Below are 18,094 nucleotides of genomic sequence, written 5' to 3'. Positions count from 1 at the left end.
GCTCAATCATGAATTCATGTCATTCCCTTGACTCCTCACAAATGCTCCATTATTTACATCTAATTAGATCTCTTTCAGATTTTTCCCCTTTTTGTCATCTTACTGACAGAATTTCCTTCTGGTTTTAAGCTCATCTCATACTGGCTTGTTTCTTTCTCTCCTCAGTTTTGTGGAGCAATCATGATGGAGCTAGATGCCTTACTACCCCTCGCGGCAGCCTGCAGTGACAGCACTCTCTTAGGGGTGCGTTCAAGCTTTGTGGAGGCATGCAGTAGAACAGCATTTGCTATGTTAGAGCGCTTGCAGCAGAGGGCCCTGGAGGTGCCATCATCAGCACCACTGAAGAACTTGCCTGCTTTGCTGGCCACTTGCATTTATGTGCACCAAAGACTGAGACACTACAATGCCAGGCTGAAGGATCCAAATACTGCTGCAACTAAAGTGTAAGAAATTTGAAGATGAGGGAAAAAAGTTCATGACTATAAATACTTGTATGACCCCATTTGTGCATTACACCCATGAAGTAGTACAAAAAAAACTGCACTGCCTCTCTGGGTTTCCATTACAGATATATTTCTAAATGTCGACAAAGTATAATTGCGCTTTGAATGTTGAAGGTTGTTTTGGGCAGGCGCCTCGTAACTCCCGTGAAATCTCATCCTGCGAGACTTCGCTGCAGGAAGCTCCTTATAAAACTCTGTATTCCTTTGTTGTTTGCTGTCTAATGTGGCAGTAATATTTTTTAAGTTTAATACTAAGAAATGTCCCTGTTTCCTCTTCTGTTTACACGTACCGCACCATGTTTTCTCGAAGGTACGTCACATCATGCGATTAGGTACGTCACGTTGTGTGATGTGTATCTGCGGAAAAAGTGTTTCCATAGGGCTTTTGCAACACATTTCAATATTGAAACGTCTACAATTTCTCCTCATGAAAGCGTAAAAACATTTTAGCGATATGTGTTTTTTCAAAATTCAGGTGTTTCCATTACCAGATTTTATTGTACTGTTTAGATTTTGCGCATTTCCAAGGGTAATGGAAACACATACAATGGATTGTCTATTTGCTCTAGATTGTAAGTGAACCACAACAAGTTTTATCACTTTAGTTGATTTTAGACCCACATTCTAGTCCACACCATAATTAAAGTAAACAATTCATTTAAAAAAAAAAAAAAAGACAAACATAAAACTACAGTGTAAACTCACTTAGAGGCTGTACAGCAACAGGTACCTTGGCAATTTGGTGTTTTCAACAATTGGTAATATTTGAGTTGTAAAAAGGGAGAAAATGCTTCCATAATTCAAAAAAATACGTTTCAAGATTTACACGTCTCAATATTTTCAAATTATTTCAGAGAGCACAAGTTAAGTTTTGAGGTTAGACGAAGGTGATAAAGAGTGGCTTCAGTAGACAAAAATTTGAAAAAGACTGAAAATGATTGACACACCATAATGACACACATATTGTGGCTGCACCTGGTAAGTTTTTATGTCCACAGTATGGCTTTAACCTCTGTTCGTTGCAGCTCTCCTATAAAGATATCTCTGTAGGCCTTAGTGCACCCCGTGTCCCACCTCTGTTCCTGCTCACCCCTCCACCTGCAATGGTCCCCCTTAGGTCGTAAAGTACTTTTCCGCTGCTTCAACTTTCATTCCCACTGGTTTTAAGCTCCAGGCACCGCTGTCAGAATATTTCAAGTGTCTGGAAAGTATTGACGTAATGTGATTCGAAAGATAAATCATTTCATTGTGAACTTTTAGAATAAATAACCTGTTTCTCGTCAGTGGTTGTTTGATAGCTCCCTGAATATAGTTGGTTATACGACGGGATTACTAAATTGTGCTTTGGTGAACTCTTGACCTAAGCTTGTCCTTAATATGTCTTGTGTATCATGATATATTATGCATTTTCTGTTATTACCTTTAAAAGTGTGTTTCCTTGCTCTGTGCCAAGACCCCTGACCTTACTGCCTATCCAGAAGTACCAAGACACAGCCGAGGCCATCAGAGAGCAATTAACCTGCTACTGCACTCAAATATGTGCCACCTGCATTCTTCAAGATGCAGACAGTCACCACTGGGCTGACCCCAAACCCTTCTATGAGGTAAGAAGTTTATACATTCGACTTAAACAGTTTTACACCTACAGCTAATAAAGTTATAGTCACGCACATCATTGATTCAGAATTTTCTTATTCTCTCTTCGCTTTTTCGATTTTATGTAACGTGTGCTTTTGGCCTGTCTGCATTTTTTATTTTAACTTGTTTAATTGTTAAGAGTGAAAACTCATATCTATATACCAGCTTGGGCTGGGTTTTTTCCATTTTAGAGTTTCAGGAACTCGAGGAATTATCCCCAAGAGCTTTTTTGTGTCTTCTCATGGTTCCCATAATGCATCCTTACTTCCCACTCACCTTCCTCTATCTCAGCCTTCTACATGAGCTCCCTGAGAACATCTGTGGCTTCCATGCTGCCCTCAGGGCTCCTGGGATTCAGTTGTCTGAAGTCAGTAGTCTACACTGGGACTGTCTGGAAACAGTGTAGAGCCCCTGGAACTCCCCTACCTTTATGCCCTTAAACCAATCTAAACCTCCCCTCGCTTTCTTACTTCATTCCAAGTTTGCCTTCTTTTTTGCCTTTGTTCCTTCCTCCGTTCCGGGTCACAGGTGTCAGACAGGCCTGCTGTGTGCAGGTGTGTGCTTTTGTTCAACCATCACTACGTGCATATGTAATAATGCACGCATGTGTGGGTGTGCAACATCTGAGGATATGGGTTCCATTGACTGGTATGTGTGTGTATTTTTTATTTATTTTTTTAATCTCTGGTGCATCTGGCTTTTTTTCATTGAAGCCTAGTGTGTGCCTTATTTTTACAATTGTGTGTTTCCACAGTGAGCTTCCTTCATCCTGTTTTTAATTGTTGGATTAATGCCAATTATAAATCCACATCAGCACTCATACTAACATATTAGGTCAGAAAAGTTAACCAAAATCAAATTTAACATGCATTCCACTATTGTCATCTTGTTGTTGTAAAACTTTTGACTTTATATAATGGGTGATTGTTTAAACTTAATAATAAACATGAGCTTTATCAGGATGTGTTTATGATTTATTAAAACTTTTGAATTAATCACGAAAAAATCCTGGCATGCTCCTTGGTTTAGTAAGTTTGTTTAGTAAGGGAAAGGATAGTAGAGCAAGGTGTGTATATATATATATACAGTTTATATAATTTATGAAAAATGTATGGTAAAGGAACAGATGGAAAATTATATGCTGAGAAGAAAAGTTTTAGGAGGATGAATATATCATTTTTTGAAAAAAGAAAAAAAAACATAAATGAAATGTGCAAGGTGCCAGAAAAATACTTTTCTCTAACCTTTTGTCCTTGTCTTGTTTTATACTGTGTATTCTGTCACTTTAGCTTGCCGTGCCTCTCTTTAAACAGAAGCACTTCTGGCTCCTGGGTGAGCGTGTGTGTGCCTGTTGTGATGTGATATCCAGTTCAAGACTTTAAAGCAGCGCAAAGTCCCAATGGGAACAGAAACCCATGTGCAGAGTGCAGGTGGCATGACCACTGAGACATCCTGGTGTTGACAGACCTGCCAGTGTCTCTGTCTTTCTCTCTTTTTTTGTCTTCAGGGTTTCATGTTCACCTTTTCTTTTCTCCATTCACTTTATCACCTTTTTGCTTCACTGTCATAGTCTGTATCACCACCTATCTTTATCTGTACTCCTCTCTCACACTTCCACACTTTGTCTTTCACAGGGCGAGCGTTGCTCCTTCTCAGTGCAGATGTGGTTTTATTTCCTGTGTGGGCTGCGGAGTGACTTGTGGACAGTTCTTTCAGCGGAGCTGGCCAAGGATGTGCTTGGCCAGGTGCTGTCGGAGACTCTACAGTTGTTAGTGCAAAGATATGCAAGGGCCCGTCCATCATATAAGAGACACCTTCAAATCAGGTATTTCATTCCATTTAAGTGTTGGAAGCAGTAAATGTAACAAACAACACCCTCAGTTGTCTTCTTTTTTTTAAATTGTTGTTTATGTAGGTGTAGAACCTACCTATTCATCAGGATTGTAGGCTGTTGCAGGTGTTTATTTAAGTTTGACCCTATAGTCCAAAACAGTTCACCTGCCATCCTACAGCCAAAAAAACAGATAATGAACCAGTTAATGTATATTTGTTTATTTGTTCACTGGCTCCCCATTAGCTTCCACCGTGGTGGTTGCTAATCTTCCTGGGGTCCATAGAAAAAAAAAAAAAACAAGATTCTAATACATATAAGAACAGAAAAAATATACAGAAACATTACATAAAAAGGTACATCAAGACACATTTTCATTACACCAACAAATACATGAAATTAACCCGCGCTCGTTGAGCGCAGACTTTCGAAAACGGCCGATCGGATTTGGAGGTCTCCACGGATACACTGTTCCAAAACGAAAACGGTTTTCGGAAGTATGTTGGTCGATCTGTTTGTCTGTGTGTGTGTGTATGTTTGTGTACACGATTTTACACTGATGACATCATCTGTGTTCTAAAACAATGTTGAACAGGAGTTCCACAGTGTGGATGGGAAAACTAAAGGGATATATATCTATACATACACATATATATATATATATATATATATATATATATATATATGTTAGCCAGAACATCACCAAATGTGAATCAACTGTTCCTTGACCCATTATCAACATTTTCTGAAAATTTCATCAAAATGCGTTTATAACTTTTCAAGTTATCGTGTACAATGTTTAACAGGAGTTCCACAGTGTGGATGGGAAATTGAATGCGATATATATATCTATATATTTTATTTTGGCTACCAGAACAGAAAATTTAATCAGCTGTTACTTGTCCTATTATCAACATTTCTTGAAAATTTCATCAAAATCTGTTCCTAACTTTTCAAGTGATTGTGTACAAACTCACAAACACACACAAACAAACTGACCAACATCTATACTTCCAAAAACCTTTTTCGTTTTCAAAAGTAAAAATACATGATATATACATTAAGATAGGTAAAAAGATTTTAAAGATTTTTTTAAATATGTATAAAGTTGACATGTCTTTCAGGTCCCTTGGCAATTTGTTCCATGAGTTAAAAGCTCTAAAAAAGACAGACATTTGTAAATGGTTGGTGACTAAGTTTGAGTTTGAAGCAAGTCAAATATTATACGAGTGAATTTGATGAAAGTATTTGATCTTTTCTTGAAATAATCTTTGTTAGCCAGTTAAAATAATCTTCTTTATTAATAATAATACTTTATAATGCATTTTAGTATATGTGTTTTTGTCATGGCACAACCTCCACATTTTTAAACTGATCCTGCAAGAACTTGCTGAGACATAATAGCTCAAACCATTAAGCCTCCCTTTGGTGTAGAATCACCTACTGGAAAATGTGCAATGTACACTTTCTGCTTATCTTTTCTGGACTAATAAACATTTTGACTGACCAAATTTATAGTTCAAGATTAATTTTTTTAGTCACATTATTATTAGGGATGTCCCGATACAACTTTTTCACGTCCGATACCGTACCGATATTGCAGCCTTGGTTATTGGCTGATACCGATATCATTCCGATACAATATCAGCACGAATCATTCATAATTGTTTTACTTATTTTGTAGTGTGGAATGTTAGAAAAGGCTTGATCAAGTGATATTACACAAACAGAGAACAATAGTCAACAATTCAAGCTCATTTCAGTTATTTTTTACTGTCAGTATATGGTGGGAACAACTGAGGGCGGGGTCAAAAACAACAAAAACTTATCAGAGCGCTTACAATGTAGATTTTAGATGCAATCCGATTAAATCCGATATTTGTTTTCTGGCTGATATAGGACCGATATCCAAAATCAATATCGGATCGGGACACCCCTAATTATTATATTAAGTAACATAAGTACATGTTGTATTATAGAAAGACAAAGATATCTAGTGCGCCATTGAATATTCCACCCATATCAGCTCTAACAGTGCATGTAATAGACTAATACAGGAAGTACCAGATTTTTGCTAAACGGCCATTCAAACTGTCTGATGCAGCTTTAGTGGTTGGCTTTATAATCCAAGCTAAAAAAATGTCACTGATTAGCCATGGTCTAAAGGACTTTATATCAGTACATTTTCTTTATTCTATCGTCTTTTTCTTCCTTGAATAACAAAATATGTAAAATGATTGACAATAAAATAGAAAAGAGGAAATAGTACGACATAAACAAGGATTTGCATGAGTTGCACTGCAGGATGTCATCACAAAACCTGCTTTATGTTGGATAGGTTTTTGTGTTTCTATGGGTGTGGGTGAGTTAAAGTGTGAGATAAGGCTAAACAGATGCCCTTTCAAACCACTCCCTGATCCCTATGGTCTTTAGTACCCACATGGGTACTCTTAAGCTAATTCACTTCTCCTGTATCAGTTCATCCCGGTTTCACTGGTAACGATTTAGGTCGTAAGGCAGCAGAGATGAGGACATGAGAGATGATGAGCAGCAGCCCCCATCCAATCGAGAGAGCAGATTTATGGCTGGTTATGTCAAAGCAATGGGTGGGCGTAGCATCAAAGCATAGATTGTATGGTAAAAGTTAAGTTAATTTCATTTCTGAACAATGTAACCAGACAAAGCTTTCGTGGGCTTCTATATCATGTGATGTTTTGGTGTCTAAATTCTATTCGCCTTGCTTTATTTTAATGTTGTTGTTTTTTGTCCCATGTAATTTAAGATGTGACATCACAGCCCTGCTGCTGCATGTGGAGCACCTGATGTGGAGTGTGTGTGAAAGTCCAGAGGCTTTGATGCACTCCAGCCCTTCTTCAGCAATTTCCATAATAGCTGGTTGTTCAGACTGGCCATTCCAAATCCACAGCTTGTGTGACCAACTCCTTACTGTGCTCGTCATTACCACAGCACCTATATCCTTACTGTATCGGTTAGTACAAAGTCCACCACTTATTTGTTCTTATTTAACCTTAATTCAAGGATGTTTTATTGATTACACCTTTACCTATTTCCATCTGATTCTATACAGGACATTTATGTTTAACACTGCTGAGGATTTCACTCCACAACTGCCTGGAAGAGGTGTTGCACACTGGCTAAATGCTATCAGCCCTAACCTCCTCAAACAGCAGGCCTTAAGGTATGTAACATTTCTGCAATTTTCACCAATAATATACAAGGTTAAACATCTTGTATACAAAAGTACACATCCACTTGTGGTATTGGGATAAGTGAAGGTGTGTGATAAGCTAGATTTATCATTTCCTATTTAGCCTTGAGATTACGGACCCTCAGCTACTACAACACAGATGTAAGATGGAAAAAAGTCATGCTGCTAACATTGTTTGTTCATGTTTATATAGTGCATGTTATATAAAGAGCATAAGCATACTGTAGAGAGGAAATGCAGATGAATACTGAATCATTTATATAACTTTTGTATTGTATTTACATAAAATTTGTATCCAGGTATGAATGTGACCTCTACTGTAGAGTGAATCACCTTCACCCTTGTCTACACCCATCTCCCCTTTTGCTCAAATCCTCAATGTAAGCTGAGCGAGCGCAAATCAAACCAATAAAATATGATTTTGTTTTTATGATCCTTTTTTATTTCCTTGCCTCCACACCTCCTTCCTCCATGCAAGAGGTCCTAACAGTGGCCGAGGGCCAGATTCACAAACCCCAAACCCAGCCTCCATGCCAAATCCATCCCAAATGCATCAATATTAGAGCATTTTGTTTCATAGTTATTAAGTAAAACAATAAAACTTTAGTGAACTTCAATAAATCAACAGAAATTCTGGCTATACGGACAGTCATTTCTATTTTGTACTCACATTTAGCAATTTTTATTTTTATTTTTTCAAGCTTTTGGACATTCATGTGTGTATGTCTGCATACGGTACGTCTCTCTTGGTTTAGTAAGCTGACCCGATATTGTAGCTGGATAGATTTATCAGAGCAGTTAAAAGAGGATTTCTTTGGGATTTGCGTTCCCTGTGACATCATAAATTGTCCTGTCAAACTAAAGTATTACTTTCCTCAGTCAAGCAACAGGGTGCAAGTTTAGCTCTGATAGAATATGGGTCGTTTTTTGGTCCAACAGCCGCTTCTTTGCTATGAAAAAACTAAAACTGTCCATTTCGTCTGTCGTATAAAAAAAAACATACAGGCATACAGATGTCAGCATGCTCTCACTCTTGCAGCCCCATAACAGACGTTTTGCAAGTGTTGGCTCTGAAGTGCACATGCACATGCACATGCACACACACACACACATGCACAAGCACACACACACACACACACACACACACACACACACACACACACACACACACACACACACACACACACACACACACACACACACACACACTCTCTCTCTCTAATATTCCCACTCACTAAGGATACAGCTCATTACCCACAGCTGGCTGCAGCCTCTTGGTTGTACAAAAGGTGTAGGAGGGGGTACCGCTGTATATTCATGTATTTGGCTGTCTTCCAAATGCTAATTTGCCTTTAGCCCGCCAAGATTAGAGCTAATTCCTTCCCGATCTACATTATAAGTGAGTAAGAGGAAGGGCATTTTATAGACTGTGCATATATCTTGTAGGGGCACTAAGGGTTTCACAATTTTGGCCATTTTCTAGATGTTCATCCTAGACATTTACAAAAAACCATCCTTTCATTGTGGTGCAAATGAAGTAGTAGGTAAAGTGAGTAAATTGATAATTGGTATAAGCACTTACCTTACATTTTTTGCTCCCTTTGCTATTTCTCTCAGTGAGGACCCATCGTGCCAGGAAGCCTTGGCATGTCAGTTAAGGCTGCTGACCTCTGACCCAGGGTGCAACCCCAAGCTGCTTCTGCGTATGCTGCTGTACAGAGACTGTTGTCTACCTAGAATACTCCTGGAAAATTCTTGTGAGTTTGTCTTGTTTTTTTTTTTTTGTGTGTGTGTAGAGATTTTCCTTTGTCAATACATTAAGCATTCTTAGAAGTGTTGACTTGTTTTTTTAATTAGGGTTCCCGAAGCAAGACCCTAAGCAAGTTATACAGACCTTAAACGATTTCCATTTTATGAAGTTCTCATCTGCATTTTTGCCGCCATCATGATCGTCATCATCATCACTAAATCAATTGAGTACAGTAATAAACACTCAAGCGATCCAGGCGGAGCACACACACTGACCTTTAAAGATTTTCCCTTTTCTTTCCGTTCCCCCTCCACACAGCAACAGTCTAACCTTTAAAGACTCTTGTGCACTCGCACATTAATTCACATTATAGCGACCTCATTAATAACAACTCTTAGTGTCTTGTTCTCGTGCACGGGCCTGAGTCTGAATCAAAAGGTCTGCAAAGCTTCTCCCTGCTCGCTTTTGCTGTAAATCAACACTAGAATTGCTGACTCTTAGGTGTTATACCAGTGACAGGGTAATTAACCAGGACGCAGACAGTTAGAGGGAACAGGTTGACGGAATGCTTACCCCATAAGTGGCTGCACTTTCTTTCCAGACATTTGAGTGTCCCTGTGGTTACTAGATAGAAAAACAAGATACAACTGTAAAAAGTTGTTCTTAACTTTTATTGACTATTTTTGTCTTCTTCTTTTTTTGCATTGTTATAGGCAGAGGTGAAAGTAATTGAATAGCTTTTATGGGTACTTGTACTTTTTTGAGTATATTTCTGAAACAGTATTTTTACTTTTTTACATTTTAAAAGAAGGTAAAAAGTAATTCATTATATTTCTACACCCAACCGTTACTGAGTAAATTATTTTTTTGTTTTAAAATGATCAACGGACATTGTGAAACTAGAAAAATGAAATGACCAGACAACAATTAAATGCATCACATCATAGCCGACCAATCAGATTAAACGTAATGCACTGCCCAAAAACAGCATTGAATGCAGGTTATTTTAGAGTTCATGAATGTACTGTAGCTATACTTAGAGACTATTCTAAATTGAATTAATTGGTGTTATTTTATTTAAAAAAAAAAATTGTAAATATTGTCAAACCTTTTATTTTATACAGATGCCTTTGTGGAAAATAAATTAAGTTTCATTTCTTCAAGATCTTTTTAAGATTATACATGAGATGTTTACTGTATGCAAGGGAACTGTGGCAAGATTTATTAACGGAAATAAATGTGGGGAGTGAAATTAACTAGTAACTATTTAATTGAGCTACTTTTTACATTGAGTATCTTATGTATGAGTAAATTTCAATCAAGTAACAGTACTTCTACTTCAGTACAGTACTTCTGAGGAGGATACATCAGTACTCTTTACACATCTGGTTATAGGTATGTAGTAGCACTGTGATTTGCTAGCAAAGCATTAAGCCAACGGAATGGACTCATAACTTGAATGAAACTTTGTACCTTCTGCATCAATAGGTTTATACATTTTCACCCACTGATTATACATCCACACTACTATCTCACACACAGACAAAGCTTTTTATTATTTCCAGTGATTCTGCTTCCAATTACCATGGTTTGCGGATAGGGCTCTTGTGAGCGGTTGACTGGTCGTCCGGAAGCTAAACAGGTGAATGCATTGGCTGTATATCAAGGTTGGATAAGCACGAAGACGTTGAGTGGATGGACGAATAGAAAAAGTGAAATCTTCATATGCACAGAAACACTGTGAAGTTATTGTGTGCTACATGAGGAGTGAAAACTCCAAAGAGATGTGCCATCAACTTCACATCTGAGCGCCATCCTTTGCTCCATAATGGAATCATTATTTAAAGGCACCTAGTTAACCTGCCAGGCTTTGTGCAGATTAGTTTTAGTAACCCTTGTTTCCAAAGGCTATTGCAGCCTGAGCAGTGATATCTGAAATCTCTCCTTAAGGACCAATTACTAGACAAGCAGTGAACAAGGTGCCTGTATAATCCACATAATGCCCCCTAATAGACTTGATTAAAGGTCAGGTTGGTTTACAAATTTGTGTCCAAGTTAGTTGTATGATTATGAATGAAAAGGAACACAACTGATGTTAAGGCACATTCTAAAACACATATCTGGTGGAAATCAGCTCTTATACAGCTTGACTACCTGAATCCTTCTGAGGTAGCTACTATTACTGTCACTGTAATGCAGCAGATAATTTTGCCCTGTCATTTTAAAATAGTCCGGCATTAGTCAGAAAGAAAAGCCGCACTGCCCTCTATCACAGCGCCCCCTCATTGATTGCTACATTGCAGACATTCTTCTATTCAAATAGCTGTCATCTCCCACACAGCAGACTGACAGGCCGCTGGATGTCTGCCACCTCTGGAGCGATGGGCCTTTTCCTTAGCAACCCCTGTCATCTTAACACACACACTTAGAAAGCGCACAAAACACATATATAGACATCCATATGGGCTATGCACACACACCTCCATCCTAGTGCACAGACAGCAACCCCCACAAGGACACCCTGTCAAAGCCTCTTCCTTTTCACTTCCTGGCTTCATACACTGTGGATCCCACAGCCAAGGGCTTTGAAATCTTTTTCTTTCACTGTTATTTCAGGTCTGTTTTTTTTTTTTTTTTTTTTTTTTCATCAAACACAGATGTGTATTTTTCTTCCCTCTTTTCCTCACAATGCCTTTTGTTCAACCTTTCCATTAACATAGGTTAGGCAGATGTGATGTTTTTCTTCATAGACATCAAGATACTATTTTTTTTTTTGCTATAGATTTTTACATGCTTCTATAAGGTTGATGTTTTTTGAATTACAATAAGGGAAGAAAAGAGGTGGATTTTACACTCACCTACACACTACTGAGTCTCCGAGCACAGATGAGTCAGCCCTTCTATCTCTTTGTGCATCTGATTGTTTGTGTAGGTGTCAACTGCTCTGGAATGTCAGGATTTTATAATTCAATGACATTTTCAATGGCCACACATTTCTTTGAATTGTTTGCAGCACATCCTCAACAGACTGTCTTGGTTTTTTTCAGATTTTTGCCAGGAGAGCAACTTTGAAACATCTACGGAGAGTAGCAAGGCAGGAGATGACTTCATATGTGCACTGTTCAACATTCTCTCAAGCCTGAATACCGTTCCGAAGGCCTTAACACATGCCCTTCAATCATACCTGGAGAAAGCGCACGTATGGGAACACCTGTATACACTGGCAGGTACTTCAAAATCGTAGAAATCAATACCAAAACTTTATAATAGTTTGCATGTTGTCTTTAGGCCCCCAACGTTTACCACATACTTGAACTCCTTTAAAGGGGTTTCTGATGGTGACAGAGATTAGTTGACTGAGGAAATGAACATAAAAGAGAGAGGGTGGGGGATCCCAATGTCATTCAGTCACTGTTTGCCCTCACAGGATAATTAGTTTAATTATTGGACTGTTCCAAATCTTTGTGCTATAATTTTGGTCAAAGTCCAACCCTCTATGCCCCATTTCTATTTAGGCTGTACACTGAGTTAACTTTCTCCGATCACATTCCGAGTTTCATCTTTTCTTTGCTTACGCGGAGGTTTCATCACACTGTAAGAGGCTGTTTGGAATCAATTCAGTTGTCAAAACAACAAATCTGAGATTCAAATGACTTTTAAAAATAGGTCTAAGTCTCACCTGCTAGGTACAGTGTCGCGTTTTCCCCCGTGTTGCTCTGCTGTTCAATTTCTCTGCTCATTACTGCTCAGAGCAATGAACAAGACACAATTCTCATCTTGAGATTTTCTATTAAAAAGGTTGATTCTTTTCAGGAACAATGGAATCTTTTCAGAGATGATTTTTCGTTTGTTCTAATATCTATGATTTTAGTCAAACAGGCGACTGCATTTTTTTTGTTTAGTTTTTGAAATCTAGTTCAAATGCGACAAATTATCTCTATCTAGTTGGGGAGCCAAAGTCTCAAAAGCTCAATAATATGGGTTGAACCTGACATGGTCTGCCATACTTTTTATTTGGGTTTTTTCTGTTATCTTTGACCCTATGGACCAATAATTGGAGGTTCTGCTCTGCTGGAAATATTGTGAAAAAACATTTGGGGCAATTTTAGTGTATGCACCCTGTATTTTTTATCAGAAAAATGTGAAAAAATGATTATTTTCCCTAAAATTCTCAGTGGGTTGGGTAGGCTGTCAATAAATGCATTTCATTTCCACAAAACACACGTGCTGACAACATCCACTGAAAAAATAACTCTTAGAAAATATTTCCACATGATTTTGCATCATTTTAATTCCAAAGAATTAGGCGTTTTCTCACTTTTTTACGATGTTCTCATCTTTTCTTCATTGGCAATCAACTATTCCACCAAGTTATTGCATCAGTCAATATGCCATTCTTTTCAACAAACTGTATACTCATTCCACAGAAAAAAAATTATAAAAATCTTACCAAAATCATTGGATCTGGATATTTAACATGGTTGCTAAAGTCCACTTTATTAAACATCATGGCCTAGGAATGTTTTTAATCTCAACATAACCCTGTTCTCCCATTGGAAATATGTCACACAAAAACATAATACAACAAAGTATTTTTCATTTTTTTAGTGCCAAAGAAGACAAATATTACAACTTTAACGGAACAATATAATTTAACATAACAATCTCTTGAACCGAGTGCATTTTCTCCAGTTCGGCCAGCCTTACCCAAATCTAATAGCTTCTTGACTGGAGAGCTGTAATGTATAGGCCTGTGTAACGTCTCATTTGAAAGTTAAGACCAACAAAAGTTATCTAGTTGCTCTTTTGTTGCATTTGTCACATTTTTGCCACTTTTTCCATCGTTCTTTTTTTTTATCACTTTTTTATTGCTCTTTGTCAGTTTGTTGTTGCTCTATTGTCACATTTTCGCCACTTTTTCTTGGTGCAACCTTTTGTGAACCCTGGTCGCACTATCCTCTTGTCAACAGATTGTCAGGTTGAGCTTCCAGAGCTTTCCTGTGAGAAACAAGAGGAGGCAGATACCAGGATGTTTGCTCACGTTGCATACAAACGAGCTGTAGTGGTTGCGACTGACACAGATATGCATGTACGACATCATACACATGGATGGGCTACAGAAGCTGTGGGTGAAGACGATGGATATCTTCCTACCTGTTCATGCCATCACAGAAGCTCTGGCAGACAAGTATGATGTTTCAGCTTTAGATGTTAGTTCCCTTTTCCTCAGCACCTACATATTTACCGGATGTCACACAGTGAGCTATTTGTACAGAAGAGGAAAAAGGCGGGCCTACACAACTGCTATTAAACACCTGACAGACCTTCTGTCGCTGTGCAGGTATGGTGACCCTGAGGAAAGCCTGGATGTTCAGGAAGAGGTCAATACATGATGTCACTCTATGACAGGAGTGACTTTGGTGGTACTCTGGATGCACTGCGAGCCCATTTCTTTGTGAGCATGCATTGTCTTCCACCAACTGAAGATGCCTTCCTATTACACCTTTGCCGAGCCCTGCATCAGTTGGCTGTGTGTAAGTGGGCAAACGTGGGTAATCCAATCTACCCAGCTGCAACTGATTTTGGGAGACAACTTGTCAATGGAAAATTGGTGGCAATAATGATGCTGAAAGAGAGAAAACCTTCAGAACTCAAGCACAGCAAATACTGCCGTTGCAAGAACAGCATGTGTTCCAGAAGATGCTGCTGTTCAAGAGTCATTGTGACGTGTGGCATTGCATGTATCTACACCGGGGACCCAAACAGATGTTCAAGGGTTGAACTTGCTCTTGCAGACAGGGACGCTTAAGTAGGCCGTGTGTGTGTTCTTCGGCAATAAAAAAATGAAAGTTACGTTTTTATTATGTTTTTTTGTGACAAATTTCCAATGGGAGAACAGTTATGTTGAGCTTAAAAACATTCCTAGGCCATGATGTTTAATAATGTGGACTTTAGCAACCATGTTAAATATCCAGAATGTCTTTCAGATTTTTGAGAGAGGGTCCAAGTCTGGTGATCGCCATTTGGTAATTAAATCATCCCAGATCCAATGATTTTGGAAGGATTTTTTATCATTTTTTTTCTGTTGAATGAGTGTATAGTTTGTTGAAAAGAATGGCATATTGACTGATGCAATAACTTGGTGGAATAGTTGATTGCCAATGAAGTAAAGATGAGAATATCAGAAAAAGTGAGAAAACGCCTATATTTTTGGCATTAAATTGATGCAAAATCATGTGAAAATGTGTTTTAAGTTATTTTTTCAGTGGATGCTGTCAGCACAAGTGTTCTGTGTATCTGGAATGCATTTATTGACAACCTACCCAACCCACTGAGGATTTTTGGGAAAAAAATAGTTTTTCACATTTTTCTGATTAAAAAAAAAAATACCGGGTGCATACACTCAAATGGCCACAATTTCTTTTTGTTTTTTTTTGCAATATTTCCAGCAGAGCAGACCCTCCAATTATTGGTCCTCAGGGTAAAAGTTAACAGAAAAAACACAAATAAAAAGTATGGCAGACCATGTCAGGTTCAACCCAATTTTTGAGACTTGGCTCCCCGACTAATATAAAGGATATATATATATATATATATATATATATATATATATATATATATATATATATATATATATATATATTATTAAAATGAACCACATGACTATCAAACAAGTGGATTCTACAAACTTCCTGGTGGGTCCATTATGATGGATGATTTACCGGTAATAATGTGTACTTTATTAATCACCATAGTGAAATTTTGTCTCTTTGTTTTCCCCAAGGGGTAGCAGTGGGCTGCCATTTTGGAGGCACCCAGGCAGATTTCAATGGTCATATTGATTTAACCAATAAATTATGTAAATGAGGCTTTCTGTGAATCTCTTTCAAATGCTTTTCTTTTTCTTCAACCCATAATTAAAAAAAAAAAAAAAAATTAAATTTCAGCTCCTGAAAATTAATGTTGGTTCTGGTCAGGGTTGGGGTCAATTGCTTTTTTCAATTACAATTACTTCTATAATTATTCATGTTCACCTACAACTCAATTATGATTACAGTGACTGGCATTTTTTCCAATTACAAATAAATAAATTTAAAAAAAAAAACATTTCCACCTGAAAGTCAATTACAATTACATTCTCAACTCAATCAAATTCATTTTCAATTAATCACAATTACTGAGCCTTTATTAAATAGGCCCATGAAAAGTAACCTTCCTGTTGTGTTAGCTTTCTGTTAGAATCTCTTATGATAATTGGTCAGTTTGACCCAATGTCTTAAATCAGCTGTAAAATACACTAAAAAAAGATCTATGATCGATTTTTTTTTTCCTCATCTCTTGGTTACCTTGTTAGGCTTCCTAATCAATAAAAATATCACTATTAATATTTTTGTTATCGGCGTCTAAGTCAGTATACTCCTCAATTTTTAAATTTTTTATTTTTAAATGGTAAAATGATCTTGAAAAGAAGTGACAGGTAGTGGGAAAAGTTAATATGAAACATATTTTAATAACTGTGAACTACATATGTGTAAGCCATAGAGCTGTAACATGGTTCCTCAGGTTTGTGTTGAATTAGTTTTCATGGAATTACAATTACAATCCAATTATAATTACAACAGCTACTTGTTGTTTTTCAATTACAATCACAGTTGTAATTACATCATAACTGTAATTAATAATCATTTACATTAATTATAATTGACCCCAACTCTGGTTGTGTTTTTTCCTAACTTCTACCTTTATTGCCCTTTCTTTTAGATGCAACAAACTCTGCACCTGTTGTGATCAGCTGTATTCGGGCAATAGTCACAAAATCTATCAACAGTCTCCTTGTACCACTGGTCTCCATGGTGTTGAGCTGCCAGACAAAAGAGGAGCCCTTTGGTGCCTCATTCAAGCAGAAAGTTCCAGAGAGTGTTCTGTCTAAAATACCTAAAGAATGGAACTACACACCATTCAACCCAATGGGAAAGGACACTAATGTTAAGGGTATGTAACACTGGATGTCTGAATTTCCTAATACGATTACAGGCTGGTTTCTAAATGTCCTATTTCTTCTCTCTTACAGCTCCTACATCTTCATCAATTGAATATTTGTCTTACATTTTAACAAATTTGCCAATAGCTGTAGCATCTGTGCCACTTTCTGTCCGCTTCCTGTTCCATGTGGCAGAGAAACACCTTTCTCATCATGCCCGGCAGTTGCGATTTACTGGCCTATTTCTTTGGGGACTGCTTAGCTGCCTTGTGTTGAACCTGGAGGACCCAGATACAATTGAAAAGATCAGTGGTGTGACTCTGGACAGCAGAGCAAAGGACTGCCTCTCTCTGTTAGCTGAGTGCCTACAGGCTGCCATAAGCATTCAGCAAAAGGTACCAACATGAATTATTTTATAAGTAGATTAATGTATCTGTGCAAGCCATTTTTAATTTGCTCATATTTTGATGCAGGGCACCAGATCACCCTAGTTTTACCTGTTTTTATAAACATATGTTGTGTATTTGAGCACATTCATATTTAATTTGTCATCATATTTAGGACTAATTATATTTATGTACCACTTAAGTCAATTATTTACCTTAATGGTCCCTGACAGGGTGTTCCCAAACCTACAGTACACAAAGTGTTACAAGATCTAGAGGAAAAACGACCCAAGTGGATAAACATACAACTGCAGAAGGCCCGGAAACTCTGTTCAGGCAGGTAAGAGGTCAGCTACAAGGGCTGAGATTTAGGAGAAATTGACCAGTTAAGCTGGTAACCCTTTAACAACCCCACCCGAAAAAAAAAATCAATGAAAAAATTATTCATTTACATTTCTTATGTACTTGGGTGAGTAATAACCATTATCAACTAGAATATTTACATTTTCTTCAGAAAATGCAAATGAGGATGCAGGTGCTGGCCCACGTCGTACTGCATTAGCTTAGCATTAGCATTAGTTAGCATTAGACTAGAATTAGCATACATTTGTTAGCATTAGTATTAACTAGTATTAGCATTAGCTAGCATTACCATTAGCTAGCGTTAAAATTAACATTCCAATTGACATTTGCATTGGTTTACATTAGCATTCACATTAGCATTGGCATTGATTAGCATTAATGTTAGTTAGCATTAACTAGCATTAGCGTTAACA

The 18,094-nt window shown here is 37.6% G+C and overlaps 1 protein-coding gene across 5 annotated transcripts in view; it reads left to right on the top strand.

Moving 5' to 3' along the window:
• Positions 1–18,094, top strand: part of kiaa0825 (KIAA0825 ortholog) — a 148,224-nt gene that overhangs the window by 36,711 nt on the left and 93,419 nt on the right. For 4 of the 5 annotated variants that reach the window (XM_028457055.1, XM_028457054.1, XM_028457057.1 and 1 more), the window contains 10 exons: positions 166–443; positions 1,957–2,107; positions 3,776–3,966; positions 6,755–6,961; positions 7,061–7,171; positions 8,819–8,958; positions 11,999–12,178; positions 16,713–16,943; positions 17,023–17,327; positions 17,552–17,658. In XM_028457055.1, the coding sequence (XP_028312856.1) occupies positions 166–443; positions 1,957–2,107; positions 3,776–3,966; positions 6,755–6,961; positions 7,061–7,171; positions 8,819–8,958; positions 11,999–12,178; positions 16,713–16,943; positions 17,023–17,327; positions 17,552–17,658 (1,901 nt within the window). The remainder of the gene's footprint in view (positions 1–165; positions 444–1,956; positions 2,108–3,775; positions 3,967–6,754; positions 6,962–7,060; positions 7,172–8,818; positions 8,959–11,998; positions 12,179–16,712; positions 16,944–17,022; positions 17,328–17,551; positions 17,659–18,094) is intronic. The other variant, XM_028457058.1, reaches the window with a different exon arrangement.

Source organism: Gouania willdenowi, chromosome 9, assembly GCF_900634775.1.
Source record: "Gouania willdenowi chromosome 9, fGouWil2.1, whole genome shotgun sequence".
NCBI lineage: Eukaryota > Metazoa > Chordata > Actinopteri > Blenniiformes > Gobiesocidae > Gouania > Gouania willdenowi.
Note: the sequence above shows the minus strand (reverse complement) of the source record. Positions and strands in the feature narration are given on the sequence as shown.